This window comes from Anoplophora glabripennis, unplaced genomic scaffold (genome assembly GCF_000390285.2).
Source record: "Anoplophora glabripennis isolate ALB-LARVAE unplaced genomic scaffold, Agla_2.0 scaffold12, whole genome shotgun sequence".
NCBI lineage: Eukaryota > Metazoa > Arthropoda > Insecta > Coleoptera > Cerambycidae > Anoplophora > Anoplophora glabripennis.
In genome coordinates this window covers 2,733,869-2,753,878 of record NW_019416512.1, presented here as the reverse complement: position 1 = coordinate 2,753,878, position 20,010 = coordinate 2,733,869, and the positions used below count along the sequence as shown (strand labels likewise).

The 20,010-nt window shown below is 32.2% G+C and overlaps 1 protein-coding gene across 2 annotated transcripts in view; it reads right to left on the bottom strand.

Annotated features, from left to right (window-relative positions):
• The window catches only part of LOC108903369 (dnaJ homolog subfamily B member 6-A), an 83,743-nt gene that overhangs the window by 27,310 nt on the left and 36,423 nt on the right, over nucleotides 1–20,010 (bottom strand). For both annotated transcript variants that reach the window (XM_018705523.2, XM_018705532.2), the window contains exon 3: nucleotides 6,901–7,010. In XM_018705523.2, the coding sequence (XP_018561039.1) occupies nucleotides 6,901–7,010 (110 nt within the window). The remainder of the gene's footprint in view (nucleotides 1–6,900; nucleotides 7,011–20,010) is intronic.

Below are 20,010 nucleotides of genomic sequence, written 5' to 3'. Positions count from 1 at the left end.
ACAATTCACTTTCATCACCACTTTGAAATATGAAATTGAAATTGGTCAACCAAGAGACTTTCAACGTCCAAACAAGCTGATGAAATTATTTGGGTAATAATACAGACTTTTTATCTAATATTCCACAAGCACCGGATTGACGATAAAAATATACCTTTCATATTTAATAATATCCACTGAGAAATTTAATTCAGATACAAAAATACAGGTTACCACATAAAGGACATACACGCATAATACGCTGATCAGTATTCGAAAAAGCAAAAGGAAGTCGAAGAAGTGTAAGAGGCATAAAAAAGTGTGAGATGCTGTCAGCCAGTGCTTTGAATACAAATAATATGATAAAGCTGCATCCAACAAGGTCAAAATTTAACAATAAGTACTTACACTTTATAAAAATATACATATACATATGTACTGTACATAAAATAGAAAAAAAAGAGTCTATTGACAGTGCAAAGTATTCAACATTTTTTTTTTAAAATAATGTTTCCTATAAGTTCACTAATTTTGTTGAGTTTTTGGAGTTATTAAATAATTACATCACTATCACTTTCCAATTTTATAACAGTAGGGTCAGGTAACTGAAACATAATCGATTGCTCATTGTAACAGTGTGGGTACGTAGGATGCATAAGAAAGTGGTATCAAACTGGCTTCGGATGATGGGGTCACTCGCCAAATATTTGTCAAATAAAAACAAATGCGGGTTGTGTTTGCATAAAAAATGCTTCAAGTTTTGTCTCTGAATACTATTCTGCAATGAAAGTTAATCGAACTGTACAAGTGATATCGCTAATAACTTCTTATTTCTCTATGATTTTAAAAATTTCAATTCGAATCGTACGCCATTGCCATCTTGTGACATACTTTATTATTGATATGTTATTATAGAAAACTTCTTATTTAAGTAACTCCTGTCTGTCTCTATTAGTAAAAAGGAGGACAGTGGTGTAAGAAATTAGTTGAAATTATTATTACAGATAGCGCAGTTAAGGCATATATAGCACGATAGAACTGTCGGCTAAATTCGTTTCACTTTTATATATGTTTTAAATGATAAACAATGATTTCATACAAAATTACCACATTACTTCATTATGTGAAAAGGTGGCAAACACCGTCGATGATACGAATATGTGTAGATTTGCGGGAGTGCACATATTTGTCAAACGTAAACAAATGTCGTATCGTGTGGATGCTTCATGTCGATTCATTCGAAAGCATTTCTTCACTTGCCAAAAATTCGCCAGTTATACAAATTACACACTTTGGATCCTCAAGGAGACGGTAAATAAAAACACACCAAAGAAAACGAATCTAATCGACTTCAAGCAAGTTTCGCCGTATATTGCTCTCTACATAGTAGCCTCAGTGGTACAAATGGTTGACTTGCGGACAATTGTGTCGTGTGCTCATATTTTACATATGTATATCATATGTATGATCATAACCAGCTCTTTCAATTTGTGAGGAATTCCTTAAAATTCGAAGAAAATTATTAACACGTGTTTTTATTGAGGATTCAGATCCTGTCGTTCTTTGCAAGGATTATTGGTACTCGTCAGGACAACGGACAAAATATTGCATTCTGTACATTTTTAATACTGGACGAATTCGCTCTGACTTCTTGACCATGATTTGAAAGTACACTATTTTTGATTTAAAAAATTCTACAACGGAATTGGCTATTATTTGATCGCGATTTGAAAAAAATAAATGATACATATTCTGTTCATTTATCGATAGGAAAACATGTGGTATTTTGTGACGATTTTGTCTAAAAATAAGGAGAAAGAGAGCATTTTGAGGAATTTTGATATTTCACGTTGGAAGCACTGGTTGTATCCAATGCTATCGATTTTGGCCATATACAAATATTTGAAATATTTTTGTTTGACAAATATTTAGCGAGTGAGTTGTTTAAATTACTATGAAATTGACCAAAGTGGGATTAATTCAAGAGCGATTTTCTCAGAAACCGTTAAAGATAACGATTTGAAACAAGAGTACCTTTTTAACGTAAAACAGTGCGGGAAAACGAAATTTGCTGTCCAATTTGTTAAAAAGTCAAAGATGAAAAAGTTACAAACGCAAAGTACCAAGGGCCCCCTGTACCCACCCCAATGGACCTTGTGGAAATAAATGGATTAGTCCATCAAATTGCTCATCAAAATTTAGCTGTGTATACCAAATTTCATTCATTTATCACAACGCGATTGAGAGATATTGCAAAAAAATGATTTCCATTCCTCCCTCTTCAATGGGTCCCTGTGCCCTTAGGAAGCATTTCCGGACCCATGTTCATATGAACTTTTTTACTTAGTTTTGATCATAGAATCGGTCTGTTCAGGGTTGGCAGTTAATTATGAGACACCCTGTATTACATTTTGAGTTGAAATTCTTAATATGCAAAAATGTGTAATAATTCCTAGTAATAATCATTGAGTACTGGCATGATTACTCACTCCTAGAAGATAGTATTCAAGGTTGCACTAATATTATTTAAAACACTGAAAATACTTTGATATACCTACTCGTATATAATTGTTAATAGTCGATGTATTCAGCATACTGTCTAAGACACCTAGTACTGTTTTTTTTTAATTTAAATCAGTAATTTGCAGCTATTTGAAACAAAAATACAGGATACGTTGCTTTTATTATTTATTGACACTATTGTCTATATAAGTTTCGCAGCAACTTTTCTTTTAAGAAATATGGTAATATTAATAGGCGTAACACGTGGGAACTGTTTGCAATAATAGAACTATTTCACGACTTTTGCTGAATTGTACTCAATAATACAGAATATATTAATAAATTGATGACATAACGCGATATGAGTACTGACCTGTTGCCAAGGTCTAATTCTTCCAGTTTAGCGTAAGCGGTCTTTGCCATATAAAAAAGCCAAAGGATGATGGTTAGTCAACAAGCGCGATTAATAATCCGCTGCTATTTGGTTCATTCCAAAATCTCATGGCTACTGATTAAAAATTTCAAATTGTTTTATTAATTTCATCCTTCAGAGATCCATATACATTTTTTTTGTCCCAATTATGCGTAACCAATGTTACAGTTGCTTATAGAAAAACAATTCATTTGTAATTAAAATCAGGTAGCTGTATCTAAATATCAGATATGGATTGTGTTGTGTTCATGTAATAGAAAGTGTAGTAAAAAAATGCGAACCATACGGTTGCTTAAATCTACGATGGACCCAACGAATTACTGACGCGTAAATGTTTTAAATAAAAAAACTTGTAAACAGTATTGGTAAACGGTTTGATAAACTTTTTGTCGGTATTAGGTAAATGGCCTTTCTTTTGGAAGACAATAACAGTGTAGTTATGTAATACAAAGTTTCTCACAATTTCAATCAGGTTTCAAAACAAAAGGTGCATACCAAACCTCGGAATTTCAGACTAATTTAAACAATGAAACTACACAGATAGTTTTTAAGTATGTGTGTTAAAGAAAAATAAATTGTCAGCGAGACAAACGAAATAACATTCCTGTATTATGCATATTGCATTGAAAAATGTCTCTTTTAAGTTATCAAAAACAGGTGGAAATAGTCACAGCATTGCGACAATATTCTCAGGAAGCAACTATTTTATGAATTGTAGTAATTAATTTTAGGGCTGGTACTTTTAAATCTTTATTTTCGATAATGGTTTGAATTAAAACGTCCTGTTAAACAATTTAAAGTCTAATGTCACTTATTATTTAATAGAATCATTTTAGTTACTTTTGAACGTCCGTTCTGACGGACTGATTTAATAGAACAGTTAGTGTTCGTATTATGAGTCCAGAGTCAATGTAGATATTAATAAATACAATAAAATTGATGAAGACTGCCTATTGCAAAAAATTAACAGACATCTGAGTACAACAGTTTTAAATAATAGCAAATTACGATATTTCCAAGAAAATAGAATTAAAGAAAAGCTTTAAAAACTGATAATTTTAAATAAATTCTGAATACATAGTAGCTAAGTGTTATGATTGTCAGAATTTAGATCACTTGTACGATAAATAATAAAGTTTTAGGTGAAAGATGAGCTTAAATAAATGGTAACTATGTATTAAGGTCATATTTTTCGCCACGTCGATTATCGATTTATAATATTTATTATGGAGGGTAACATGAAATCAGGTAGAACTAGATAGGCAGTTAGGTGATACAAAAAAAAAACATCATTTACCATTAAAATATTTCTATTTGCCACGAATTTTTGAACAGCGGATTTATTACAATTAGACTAACAATACTAAAACAGATGTGATACCCCATCATTTTTTTTACATTTCAAATATAACAACACGATTACATTTCAGGACACTCGCAAAATAAACAAAAAACTAGAGTGAAAGTCTGATTAATTATCATCAATTTTATATATATATATATATACGTACTTCAAATTTACTACAGTGTAGTTGCCTCACTGTAACTCTATCTACATGTGTTTCAACTATGAAATATACAAGGTGATCCCTGATGAATTGGTTATAGAGTAACTGTAAATTATAGACATCAAAATAATAGGATTTACCATTTACCCAAACATGCATCAGTAAAATGTTGTTGGTTTACGATGGCGTTAATGTTTGATTTTAAATAATAATAATAATGTAGACACCTTTAATGAAAATAGTGCAGAAACTCGAAACATGAAAATTTTAATACTGAGAAATCCGAAGTTGAACTTAATTTTTATGGCACTATTGTCTAGTGTGTAACTGGCAAGGCTGATTTTTTTTTTTTAAGGAAATAGGTAGTAGATATATTTGATACCTTTAATAACTCGTTGCCGTTGCACGTGTTTTCTGACCGCTACTAGTATTATTCCGCCACTAACCTAAATAGGCTATGTTTTGTGAAGCTGACACTAATGACAACAAAAAAAAATTGATTTGATAAATAATTTTAAGTAGATTGTTTATCATTTAGCTTTACTGTATAGTTAACTTTCCCCGCAATATTTTTATGCAAAGTCTTATCTATATTTTCAATAAATAATTTGATCGGCTAGATATTTAAAAAAAAGGAATAGGTACGTGTTTGATATAGATAAACTGCTCCGATTCTGATATATTCCCACTTTTAATAATTCGATGCCGTAGCGTGCTTTCCGACTACTACTAATATTATTCCGGCACTAACTTACGTACGCTTTGCCTTGTGACTTCTTTTGTATACTGTGGTAAAGATGTCTTACTAGAATATGCCTTGTTTATGATAAAGGGAATAATACAGTAATAACAATGATACTTACAAATTTAATAAGTGGGCGAAATGCTCACCATTGACCTCAATACATTTCCTTATTCCCCTACTTGTTGTCTTACTCGACTAAAATACGTTCTTTGTTCTTCCCAATGGCATTAATTCCCGCTTGAATGTTTGCCAGAAGGTCCTTGCGGGAAACAATGTCTTCTTTATTTAAAAACAAAATCTTTTAAGCCTACAATTCAAAATCTAAGGGATTGAGGTCGGGGCTACGAACTGGCTAAATTTTCTGCTGCGGCGTATTCACTTTTGTACGACATTTTCTTTAAAAAACCAGTATAATGAGCAAGTGCACCATTGCATTTAAGCCTATTTTTCACCACTAATATGCACCATATTGCAAATAAATATTATTTATGAAAGGAAACAGAACTGTATCATGTTTGAAGCCTCTATCTTCGAAAAAAAATATTGGCTTTGACGCAATCAGTCCTGGAAGATTGACGCAACGTCACTGTTACACTCTGTATAATCAGAATTCTGTCTATTATCCAATTCTAAATACTATTAATAGTCCGGTCAAATTAGACCAAAAAATAAGAGTGAAGGTACATAAATTTACAACAAGCTGAAAGTGAGTAAAACTGAAATAAAATAAAGGTGAAAATAAAAAATAAACTGAAAAAATTAGAATGGTACGACCAGTGGCTGGTGCTAATAGTTAAGCAAAGCAAATGACTATTGAAGAATATCTACCCATTTGGTATTTGAAGAAACAAATACTCAAATTCATATTTGTAAAGTTTATCATGAATTAACACATTTTCTCTACCAAACCTTAAACAGGTACTCAATAACGCGAAGAAAGTTACTAGTATTTTCAAAACTATGTACTTAATTCTTGAGAAAGATCGTTTATTAATGCAAAATAATTTTCCAGTCATAGACATGTGTTGCTTGTAATTTATGGAGAGATAAAATTTCAACCACCTGACGAATACATGTATATAAATTTAGACAAGCGTACTGAATTTTTCTAATAGCACTTGGCAAGACTGTTGTTTGGGAGTAAAAACAACTGCTGTAGAAAATAGTTACGTGAAAATTGCATAATCAAACATACAATGAATGTGTTCCCATTAACTTCAGAATTAAAAAATTTTAATTTAGAAATTAATGCAATTTGTATATTAAGGCAATGTGGAAACTCAAAGTCCCAATTCAAATTTTCGGCTCCTGGCAGCAACTCTACCGATTCGCGTCAGTTCTACAATTGCTACGTCATTATCACATATGCGTGTGTTATTTTTACACACAAACGAAGTATTTTTAAATGGGTTTAAAAATAAACAATCCATGGGGTGAAAAATACTGTCGTGTCAATGGTTTGTCATAAGAGCCGAAAAAGCTTTACGATATCGTCTAGAAACGTCGCATATTTTGTTTCTGTGAATATGAAAGCGATATTTGCTCATGTTCGTAGGAACCACACTTTGCAAGGGTACCACCTACATCATACCAAGTATAGTCAGGTCGCCTTGTGACTAATAAAATTATAACAGCAAAGATTTGAACCGTCTATCTTCCTCAAAATAATGTTACATTATTTTATACTCATTAATAGTAAGTTCTAGTGTTTTATTACTTAGAAAGTAACTTACCATCAGAAAGTACTTCATAAGCCTCAGATATTTCCTTGAATCGTTTTGTTGCCTCGTCCATATTGTCCGGATTTTTGTCTGGATGCCATTTTAAAGCTAATTTGCGATATCTGAAATAAAAAACAAAATGTTATTAGTATTCCATGGTCACTTTTTCATCAGGAAAGAATATTTTCCTATTTTATATACAGGGTGTTTCATAACTCTACCGACACAGAGCAGGCACGTGTAGAGGATCTTAAAATATGCCGATTTGTTATGTAACATTTTTTTTCTAGGATGTACAATTGAAGAGCTATTGGCCTCTGAAGATGAGTATTAAATTTTGAAAAACAATAATATTTCAGCAATGTATTAACTTAGAGCAACCAAATTTGGTACACGATTTGCGTTTATTGTTATCTTTAATTGGTATGAATTTGTTGGAAGCATAAGGGCGGGACTAGGGGTAGGGCGCCCTTATAAATGATATCGATTTTTTTTATCAGTATGCCAATTATTATATATATAAGTGTTATAAGAAATTTAATTTAAAAAATTTTTTTACGCTTACAAATTTTTCGAAAAAATAACGGTTTTTGAGAAAATTGGGATTTTGTTAACCGTCAATCGGACAAAAACTAAAGTATGCAGTTTTACGATTAGTAGGCTATGATTTCATGTGTCATTTTTGACGTTTACAAAGACTGCACATTTTCACGTACTATTCCATCGACTTGGAAAATGCCTGCATTTCCGCAAATTTCGTGAGAAAGTTGACATATTGTTAGTATTGGGGTTTTGTGAGGGTAATTGACGACGATGTGTACAGTCGTATCAAACAAGATTTCTTGATCGTTTGATTACACACCAGGAGACCTTTGCTAATGTTGAGAGGAGAGCTCGAGAGACTGGATCATTTCTAGTCAGCAACGAAGGAGTAGCAGTAAAGGCATGAAAATAAATGAAGTACGACTTTCAAGAAGTATTGAAAATTACACTCAGCACTATTTAATATACCACATGCCATGATCTATCGAATTATAAGACGTAATCTGCTTCATCCTTATCATATCCAAAATATTCAACAATTGTTAGCCCAAGATTTAGGCCAGATTAACTTTTTGTAATTTCATTTTGTTTGAGAATATTAGGTTTCATGAGAAGATTATTTTTACGGACGAGGCCTGTTTCACTCGAAGAGGAATCAGAAAATGAAAATCCACATCAATAATTCCTCGCCATTTTCGAAATGAATTTAAAATAAACGTGTGGGCTGGTATTGTCAGACGTTATTTATTTGGGACATTTATTCTACCCAACCGACTGAATAGCGAAAATTATTTATTTTTTTTACAAAATACTCGCCCTGGGCTATTAGAGGTTTTACCTTTGCAAGTAAGACGATGTCATATGTGGTTCATGAACGATGGTGCTCCACCGCATTTAGTGCTAATGTACGAAGTTCCCGAATAGATGGATAGGACGAGGAAATAATAATTGCCTAGAAANTTTGATTACACACCAGGAGACCTTTGCTAATGTTGAGAGGAGAGCTCGAGAGACTGGATCATTTCTAGTCAGCAACGAAGGAGTAGCAGTAAAGGCATGAAAATAAATGAAGTACGACTTTCAAGAAGTATTGAAAATTACCCTCAGCACTATTTAATATACCACATGCCATGATCTATCGAATTATAAGACGTAATCTGCTTCATCCTTATCATATCCAAAATATTCAACAATTGTTACCCCAAGATTTAGGCCAAAGATTAACTTTTTGTAATTTCATTTTGTTTGAGAATATTAGGTTTCACGAGAAGATTCTTTTTACGGACGAGGCCTGTTTCACTCGAAGTGGAATCAGAAAATGAAAATCCGCATGCAATAATTCCTCGCCATTTTCGAAATGAATTTAAAATAAACGTGTGGGCTGGTATTGTCAGACGTTATTTATTTTTTTTTTACAAAATACTCGCCCTGGGCTATTAGAGGATTTACCTTTGCAATTAAGACGATGTCATATGTGGTTCATGAACGATGGTGCTCCACCGCATTTAGTGCTAATGTACGAAGTTCCCGAATAGATGGATAGGACGAGGAAATAATAATTGCCTAGAAAATTGGCCACCAAGATCACCAGATCTGAATAAACGATATTTCTTTCTCTGGAGGTCTTCAAAAGAATTTGTTTATTTTTTATTTTACACCGGTTGTATCTGAAGTACATTCATGGAATCGTATAAATAATAAATGCAACGTCATAAAAAATGATTTTCGGCGGAGGATAAAGGACCCCGCACAAACCTTATGGAAATGGATCCCCGGTGGATCTCTCTCAAATTTTGGAAATGAACTCTTCAGAGCATCCTGATCAAAAGTTCTCATGGGCGCAAAACCCGTAAACCGTTTCCAACCCCCCAAAATCACCCCCAAAGGTCAGGGGCTCATTATACCACACCAAAAAAAAGTAACAGACCCACACATGCAGTATATGGTTTTCGGTGTATATTTGAGCGCTGAATACGAATACGTCATCATCTTTCTCATCATTTTTGCTCTAGCACGTATCAGTCTTCAGCAAATCGCTGAAAACGCTTCAGAAGATTGAAGATTGTGGCCTGTGATTTACTTGCGATATGTGGTTCCCGGTGTATTTTTGTACGCTGAGCACGACTCTCAGGTCAATTACCTTAAGCCTTCAACTAATCGCTGAAGAAGCTTCAGTAAACTGAAGAAAGAACACCATGCTTCTTCAGTGGAGTGCACATATCGCATGTGAATTACATAACACAATGTTCTTTCTTCAGTTTTTGAAGCTTCTTCAGTTATTAGTTGAAGACTTGTTTTCTGAAGCTTCTTCAGCGATTTGCTGAAGACTGATACGTGCAAGAGCAAAAATGATGACGTATTCGTACCCAGCGCTTAAAAATACACCGAAAACCATATATTGCATGTGTTGGTCTGATACTTTTTTTGGTGGTGTCGTATAATGAGCCCGACCTTTGGGGGTGACTTTGGGGGGTTGGGAGCGGTTTCCGGGTTTTGTGCCCATGAGAACTTTTGTTCAGGATGCTCTGAAGAGTTCATTCCCAAAATTTGAGAGAGATCCACCGGGGATCCATTTCCATAAGGTTTGTGCGGGGTCCTTTATGTATTAGAGAAAATGGTGGCCATTTTCAACAGTTATTGTAGTGCTTTTTAACAATATCGGTAGTTCAAGTGGTTAAAGTTGTATTTGTTAATGTTTTGTTTGTAAGGTTCCTCCTTTTTTAACAGGTACCTAAAGTATTTGAAAATATTTTTCCCAAAATTGAAGGGGTTGAAATAAAAATTTAAAAAAAATCAAGAAAGTTACTCTAAATGGATACTAAATAATACCAAAAAATCAGGAAAATTAAAAATGGTCCGGTCACGACCCCAGCGATTTGACGTGAAATACTTATATGCAAAGTTAGTAAGAGTGACGAAAAAGTCAAATCTTACAGCTGTTTTCAAATATCTAGCATGTCCCGTAACAGTGACCTTCCACTGCCCCACAAATGAAGTGTTTCATACCTCACACTTTTAACGAAGTCAGAAATAACAGCCACTGTTATTTAATTTCATCCAAAATAAACAAACCGTGAAATCACTCAAAGGATAAATAAATTCGGTCTAGTACTTTATGATCGGATGAATAAAATACTTTATCAATGATAAAATTATAAGGGGAAGAAATTATATAAATCTACCTCATTTGCAAAATTATCCTTCCGCGTGATGCGTGGGTTGTTATAGGTTCAATAAGATTCGGGGACGTATATTTTTAGTTTTGAGTTGTTTATATGTCTACTCTGAATTCTTCCACATGGTTAATATTTGAGAACAATTTACTGACATAGACCTAGGTAATGTAAAAGAAACTTACTTTAACGTTAGCGGAGTTTTCCAAAAATGTATTTATTCTATTTTCCTAACGATTCGGTTTTTATGTTATTCTGGCTCAAAATTCAAATTGAAGAGAAGAATATATTACCACTACATGAAATAGTTGATATTTCTTTTTTTTCTTTAAAATCGAGTATCACAAAATTCAAGCAAGATTTGAATTTTGCGCCATTTGTCCCGTAAAGCGTTGCCAACGAAAAAAAAAGTGAGCGTGACAGTTGATAGTTCGGGGTTGTTGACTATTATGAGAAATATACGGTTACAAAAATTACTTATAGGACCGAGCTTGGTCCATGCTTTTCTCAAAGAGGTATATTGATAACTGTAGAAATATGTATCATAAGCCCATCTAAAAAGCACTTCTTCAATAAACGCTGAGCTGAATAGACGTCTCTAGTTTTATTTATTAGCCCTAATTTCCAACAGGGGTTATTATTGTTATTAAAAATGGAGCACTACATGAAAGAGCAACGCTTTCCATTGTTGAGTAATATTTTTAAAATAATGAAGGTTTGGTAGTACAGTTCGCAATTTTCGTACATAATATGGTCGGAATAGTGATTTAACTTCATCAACTGTTAAGAGATTAACTGAAAAATTCAGGAAGACAGGGTCAATTAGTGATCTTAAACTTTCTGGCCATGCTTCAACAAGTCGTTCAACACAAAATATCGAAGCAGTTGGTGACACTGTTGCTTAGAGTCCATTGGGCACCGTGGTCAAGAATTGGACATTTCGAGAAGCTCTCTACAGCGTATTTTCACAAAAGATTTGCATCTTCATGCTTACAAAGTTCAATTGACTCACGAAATGAAGCCTACGAAGAGAGTTCGTTGAACGGATTATGGATTATGGAACAAGTGGATGTTGATTTTTCGAAAAAAAATATCTTCAGCGATGAGGCTCATTTTCGTCTTGATGGCTTCGTTAATCGATAAAATTGTGGCATTTGGGGTTCAGAAAATCCACGAGTGATTATTGAGAAACGACTGCATACATAATGTGTTACTGTTTGGTGCGGACTTTGGGCTGGAGGCATAATCGGACCATTCTTTGAAAATGCGGCTGGTGAGGCAATAACAGTTAATGGCGTTTGCTATAATTCAGTTTTTTGTGCCTAAATTGCAATATATGGATGCAGATGACATGTGGTTTCGACAAAATGGTGTCACAAGCCATACAGTACGAGAAACATTATTCTATTACTGAGTGAATCATTGCCTGGTCGTGTAATTTCCTGTTTTGATGATCAGAATTGTCCGCCTAGATTATGTGATTTAATACCGTCAGACTTTTTCAAGTTTTTTGAAGTCTAAGGTTTATTCCAACAAGCCCACGACCATCCACGCCTTGAAGGAAAAAATTCTGCAGCATTTATGTAAAACGTTCATGAAAAATTTCGACAAGAGTGCGTATGTGCCGTGTATGTGGGTCCATTTACCCGATGTACTATTTTATACTACACTGTATACTTTATGAATCAATAAAAAATGTACAATTTCTAATTAGAAACCTTTTTTTCTATCACTTATTGCGTGAATTTTGGGACACCCTTTACAATGGCCAGTAGAATCGTTGCTTTAGTTGAAATTCTATACACAATGTTTTAAGTTCATGTCATAAATCAAGGGACGCGTACCTTTGACTATTTTGGGTCAGAAAGACTTAATGAACTAAGGATCTGATCTTACGATCTAGGGTGTAAAGCCATACCTTTATATATATAGAGAGAGATAAGATAAGAGATTTTATGCAGATTGATGAAACTTGAACTGGCTTTAACTAATTAGATTCACTGAATTGTTATACAAACATGTTAACCGTTGTGGATATACTAAAAGGCACTATTTTTGTGTTAAAAAACCCCACAAATTAGATTGTGTCTGTTCAGTTTTATACGAGCATTACAATTTAGACTGAGCGGTGCTACAATGCTCAAAATGGCATCTAACAATAGAATAATATGGTGCTTTTAAACAGTCAATATTGGTGAACTGGTTAGTTTTGTTAAAAACAAACCTAAGCATTTTCATACACCAGTTGTCGATATATTCATAATACGTAAAGGATAATTGAGAATCAATAATTGTACCAAGGTATTTTTTATATGTTCAGTCAATAGAGACACCATTTATGTTGTAATAATATGCTATAGAATCTTTTTTCTTTGTAGTCATACCTTCATATTTACTTATATTTAAACTTAATTATTTGATAAAGGTAAGGTAAAGGTCATGAAATTTACCAGCAATTAGGCCATGCTTGGCCCTTCTTGCCTGCTAACTTACACTACCCTCCACCTTAACAATAACAAACATCCATGGGTACGACAGGAAAATTTCTTCGAATTTTCATGTCCCATGCGGGATTCGAACCCACTACGGTTTTGCCGTACAGTCCTGGTCCGCCTCAGTCGGCAGACCTAGGCCGCTTCGGCTACCGCAGCGCCCTAATTATTTGCTAACTCCAAGAATACAAAAATATCATTAGAATGCAAAGAGCGATATTCATCTCCGTTATGTATAATATTCACAATATTAGCATATAAAAATACTTGAGAATTCATAGTTTTTACAACATAATCAACAAACATTAGAAATATAAACGGGTCCAAGTTGGAACCCTGAGTCACGCCACTTGTCGTAACATTAACTGTGATTTTAAACATTTATGTTTTACATAATTAGTTATATTTATTAATAAAAACTTATTCAGTTCAAGTAAAATCTTGATTTAATCCAAAATACTTAAATTTGTTCATCAAAATATTATGATCCACCTGATCGAAAGCTTTACTGAAATCTGTAAAGACTACATCAATTCGTGTTCTGTTATTAAGAGATGTTGAATAATTCAAAATTCCCTCATTTCGATGTAATAGTTTCGGAACAATCTGATAATTGTATTATTGTTAGCACCACGTACATGACCGAAAGCCCACCCCTAGGAAGGTATAACTCTCGACTAATAAGTACAAAATTAATACTATTATTGAATTTTCGTCCCATAAAAAATCATAACTTCTGAAATTTTCAAATTCATTAGTGAAGTGGCTTTTAAAATATCGCAAGAATTAGATACATACTATGTTTGGCTCAATAGCCCCATTTTGATCTCAGGGATTTCCCAGTAAACCGTAATATTAATGAAAAAACGCTGTATATATTCAATTGTTTATATACTTTTTGTTTAAAACTGTATGATACCCGCTTAACTCGTAACGCAAATACAATGACAAGGAAGTGCTCTTTGGAATGGAATGTATTTGACTGTACTTAAAGTCCAGTTAATTACTGTTAAAACGACATTGTCTGAGCACGCAGTTTCTAAATAATGCGTGCTAAAGTAATTATTATGGAACGAGTAATAACGATCGACAGAAATTTCCAATATAAACGAGGAAAAGTAGATCCAGGACATGCACACAGCAACGCGTCGTTTATCTTGTTGACAAGGTACCTTATCGAACATTATCATTTTTAGAAAACAATAGTAAAATAATGATTTTAGCATAATTACCCAATGCCATCTTTGTTGTTGTTTAGAATCAGAAAAAATCTGAAATTTTCAGATTCATGATACTTCGACGGATGCATGAATGGTTTGGATTTTTTTAAATATGCATTTATGTTGTATTTGATACATATGTAAAAATATTATACAAAATCAAGATAGCAACATTAAACTTTGAGGTCAATCAATCTGATATGAGCGATTGCAATACAAAAATGTATTTAATTAATTTTATATCTAAAGTATAAAATTAAAAATATCTACTACCTTTATCATTATAGTAAATATATACGTCTAAACTTTTAAAATATTTTTATTCGAAACATTATTAAAATATTTTTATGGTTTTTAACTTCTAAAGTCGACGAGGTATTTTACTTTACAATAATTTTTTCGTGAGCAAATATTATACTTGTAATAATTAGTATTCAAATTTAATGGAAAGTACAGCATTATTCATCTGGAGAATTCTAAAGGATGTGTGTTTGTGGTTTAATAAATAAAAACTCGATAAAAGGTTCCGATAAACAGCGCGATTCACAAATGGTGAATTTTTTCCCTATAAAGTTTTTATCTAAACTTAAAAAAAATTTTAATTTCTTTAAATAATTTAAAAACTAGTAAATGAAATAATTTGAAATTGAGCTCATGTATTTATGTAAACATTGTCCAAAATTTAAGGGTTTTCCTAAAATTTAGAAGCTCCAGTGACGAAGATACAGGGTATTGCTGGCATATTTTTCTAAATAAAATAGTACGCCACTGCTTTATGGTAACAATCATAATATTTTCGGATTCGCCTTTCAATTTTCTTCAAAATTACTACTGTCTTTATGTTTTTCGAAAAAAACCTGATTTTCGAGTAAAACTTAAAAAACGAAAACACCGGACCTAAACCCTGACATCATGTCAACTTTATGCCCTCTATCGAATGGCATAATCAATTTTTATATGTAACGTTTCGTCTCTCCAGGACCGTCATAAACTTCATTCTTTTAAAACGACCCTGGAAAATTTATTACATTTTCATAACCTCCAATACTACGCTACCTCAGCTCGAACAGATGCGTTGTTTGTCTCGAAACATTCATCTTCAATATATTTGTTCCAAAGTAATTTTTTTTAGATTTCTATGTTTCTTGAATTACCGTACACTCTAAGAGTTGTTAGACGCTGTGAAATCCACCTAGTTATTTCAACTATTACCATCACACGTTACACATTATTAGAGTTTTAATCCTGTGCTCATAGTTATTTCTAGGTTTCTCGAATGCTCAAAATTCAAACAAATTTCGACATGCTTTTTCACAACTGCGGTTACAGGTATAATAAATTCAGATCATATTATGCTTATCATCATTTTCAATATTTGCCAAAACGGAAAGGTTTTTGAACATTTACTGTAATTTTTGTAAGTACAATATTCACTAATGTTTTAGTGTAACGTGTGATGGTAATAGTTTAAATAACCAGGTGGATGTCACAGCGTCTAACGACACTTAGAGTGTACGATAATTCAATAATCATTGAAATCTAAATAAAACATTTAGATAAATTTTGAACTAATATATCGAAGATGAATTTTTCGAGATAAAACGTCTGAATTTGGTTCGGGCTGAGGCAGTATTGGGGGTCATGAAGGCTTGCAAAAAATGTAATAAAATTTTCAGGGTCGTATTTAAAAAAATTAAGTTGATGACGGTTCTGGAGAGACGAAACGTTACATATAAAAATTGATCATACCATTCGATAGAGGGCAAAAAGTTGCTATGCTCAAACAAGGCTGAAATGAAACAAAACTGGATTTCCAAAATTTCGTATTTTTTTTTCAAATTTTTCGAAAACTAATTATGTCAGCCTTGATTTTTTAGAGGCATAATGTTGTTCCCCTGATTACGCAACTTTGCCCCCATTTAAGCTATTTCGTATCTCTTACCCTTTCCGAGATCCCTGTAGTGAGAAGCGAATTTGTAACAGCCTGTACATAAAGTAGATTTTTTGGATTAAAATGTGTTTTATTTCTTTTACAACATAGTAGTGTTCAAATCAAAATAAACTGAAAGATAAGACAATTATAAACACGCTGGTACAAAAACGAATAAACAAGAATAAACACTGCAAGCTACTGTGGTGAACGCCACTTCGCCATGTCTTTCTACCTCTGGTGTCGAATGCGGTTAATTAAAAGTGAAGCAGGGGTCTTCTTGGAATTCTATCTCAACAATATTGTACGAACTGTAATAATGATAATAATTCAAATAAATATTTTTTATGTCAATAAAATATTTGCATGGATAATTCATTTGAAATTTCAATAAACCATTTTCTACAATGATGTTTAAATGTATCTTCGATAGAAGGGATTAAAGATTTTATCTTTATTTGATATTATTATTTAAATATTGTGACTTTTATATGTGTCTGCATCTGTCAGTGACATGAAATAAAAAGGAAAGAGGATAATTTCCGTTATATTATTAGAAACGTATTCAAATGAACATCTAATTTTTTAAATGATGAATTGACTTGTCAATGTTTGATTCAATCATTAACTTCTTTCAAGATGCTTACCTACACAAACTAGTTACCATTGCCTCATAAGTCACAAACATACTCTTTTGATTTTGGAGAAACTAAAAAAATGTACCTACCAAAGTTTAATTATTATCAGTGTCACAATTAAATAAACAGTGATTCAACAAGTTTCGCCTTGCATTATCGTATTAACGATAGTGAGATTCATGTTTTTAGTTTGTCGTAATCTTTTCTGATATCCTGATCATTATTTATAAGTTAATAACTGTTTTTATATCCCTTAATTTCCAGAATTTAAATAAATTTATAAGACTAGATACTGCTATTGTTGAACTACTAGAATGTAAAGTCACCTATATCCTAACAATAACGGAGTAAATATTTAGATGCTCCATTTTTTTCCAATTTTCTTTAGTGTGGGTTCAACCTACTTATGATCCGATGAATCATGCCAAAAATACGTAAAATATGACAAAGTATGGGAGAATTTGACGTACACATAAACTGGGACAATATTTTCGTTTTGGGTACCTACCTAGGTTTACTTTTATACACATTTGAGTAATACTCAAAGATGACTACATATAAAAGACTACTACCGTTTATGTTCACATTCTTCAAGTAAGTATACGTCACTTTTAACACCTACTAAAAGTATGAGTCTAAGTTTTACTGGGAATAATATTTTAAATATGTCTACAATTTATTGTTTAAGTTAAAATCACTGAGATGAAACATTTTTTTAAATTTAATTAGTTTTAGCTGTAAACAAAGCGGGTGAACAGATTAAAAGTTCAAAGAAAAATGATTTGTTAAGTTAACGACCCCGGTAAGTGAATAAAAGGGATACATGACCCCAATAAGGTAAATGACCGGAGATACCTACTTCATAATTAGGAAAATAAGAAAAATATGTTCAAATAAACACAGATCGCAGAACGCTTCGCTTTCAATATACAAAGTGTTGAAATTAAACAAATATCAGATTTATTTAAATTTGTTCTTAAAATTTTTTACGCAGATTGATGAAGCTTGGGGTATTGATTTAATTACAGCCCGTACAATATTTGATGAGATACAATTCCAAGAAAACAATAAACCAATAAAGTTCTATTATCCGAACTACTGTAACAATTTACTGCGGCAGGGGCGTGCCTTGAAATTTTCCGTGTTATTTTCAGAATGTTAAAATATATATGTATAAGGAAAATATATATAAAGTAGATTTTTTGGAGTAAAATGTGTTTTTATTTATTTTACTGTACAGTAGAGTACGAATCGTAAATAAACTAGAAAACCTCTGCGTTTCTGACTCGGGCAGAGCTGAGCGAGATTGAGAAAGATCGCATTAGGCTAGAAGGAATAAGACATAGGCGCGACGATTTGCGATAGCGGCTACCTGTAGCCGTGCCGAGTAGACATTTGTACGTGGTATTTTCTCAGATGCAAACTTATTTGCATCGGTTTGTACATATGTATACTATCAGTGTTACTATTGGTTTATTATACTGTTAATAAATAATATCAGGTGTTGTACATAGTAATTAACGAGTTCAAAATTAATTCATAACAAATATTGATTCATTATTCATAATAACATACTCCGTTACTACGTGTAATCACATTAAAACAAGCAATCCATTTAATTAAGACTAGGAATAAACGAATCAAACTATTACATCGAGAAATAATAAGAATATAAACAAAATTATGTTTTTCGAAATTACCTTATATTACTTTATATTTAATCTTTCAGATGCATATCAAAAAGAAAAATAGGTATAAATGTTCAATTGCAATAGAATAGCACTAAAAACTCTGATACGATCAAATCTGGAGAGCATGAAGGCCATTCGATAAGTTTATTCTAGGTATCCTAAAAACAGGTATCCTTATTCACATTATTGAATATGTTTGTTTAGTCACTGAAATTGGAGACTTATATATATTTTTTTATATCTGAAATCAATGTGAAAGGTTAAGTTAAAATAATAAATATAATAAAAAAATTTTTGTTTACACTCTTATTAGTTCATGATTGACAGTTGCTTTTATACACTTGATTTATTTAGAAATATAATACCTAATCGGACAAAGATCCAATTACAGGATAAGATCAAACAGAAAACTAAAGACATCTAACAATGAGTATAAAGACATATTATATACTAGTAGGTCTTACATACAAACAATAAGAGAAATAACATAAATAATCTAAGTAACATATTATACGAGATTTAGATAACATTTGCTACACAATTTTTTTTTTTATATTATTCACAGAATGAAAAATGTATGTAGTCAATCCACATACCTTTGCGTAACTCTATTTTGGAAAGATTCTCCAACTTTATAATTAAAATCTAGAGTACTTTTGCGTCGAATGTAAGACGTAATTTTATATTTGCTTACATTTATAAAAAAGACACATTATTATTTGAACACCAACTACGTAAATTAGATTATCTTGTAATCTAGTATACAACCAACAGAAGATATAACTTTCAAGGACAACTTAAGGTCGTCCGCATATCAAGGCATTCAGTTTTAATACAAATTATAAACAACAGCGGACTCGAGATTGACCCTTGCGGAACCCCTGAAGAGTGATGGAATTTATTTGGTTGAAAGTTTCGGCACTGTACAAATTGGTATCTATTACTAAAATAGATTTAAATAAAAATAACAGAGTAGGAGAGATATATGACTCCAATTTTACTGTTAATAAATTGTGATATTTTATAGTCTTAATACCATTTTGTAACAAATTACATAGAAATATGCCCCTATAACTCAACTGTTGCTGAGACTGCATGTCGTTATTAGCTTACAATTAAAAAAAAAATAGCATTTAGCGTAATAAAAAAATAACTTTTAATGGTACATCAGCTACAAGGTAAAATAGTTAGAAATCTTTAATATCTATGCCACTGAGAATTTTTATTAATTACAAACTTTTATCAAAAAAAATAGTTTAAAGGACAAAAATTAAACAAACAATAATACGTTTATAAAACATCGTCTGAACTTGCAATGTTTTGATGCTCTATCTTCTTTGATTTTTTTTTACAGTTGCTGTGAATTACACGAAAGGCAAGAGTCTGATTAGGCTCTCTTTTATTGTTAAAATCATTTCTCAAAAATAAAACATTT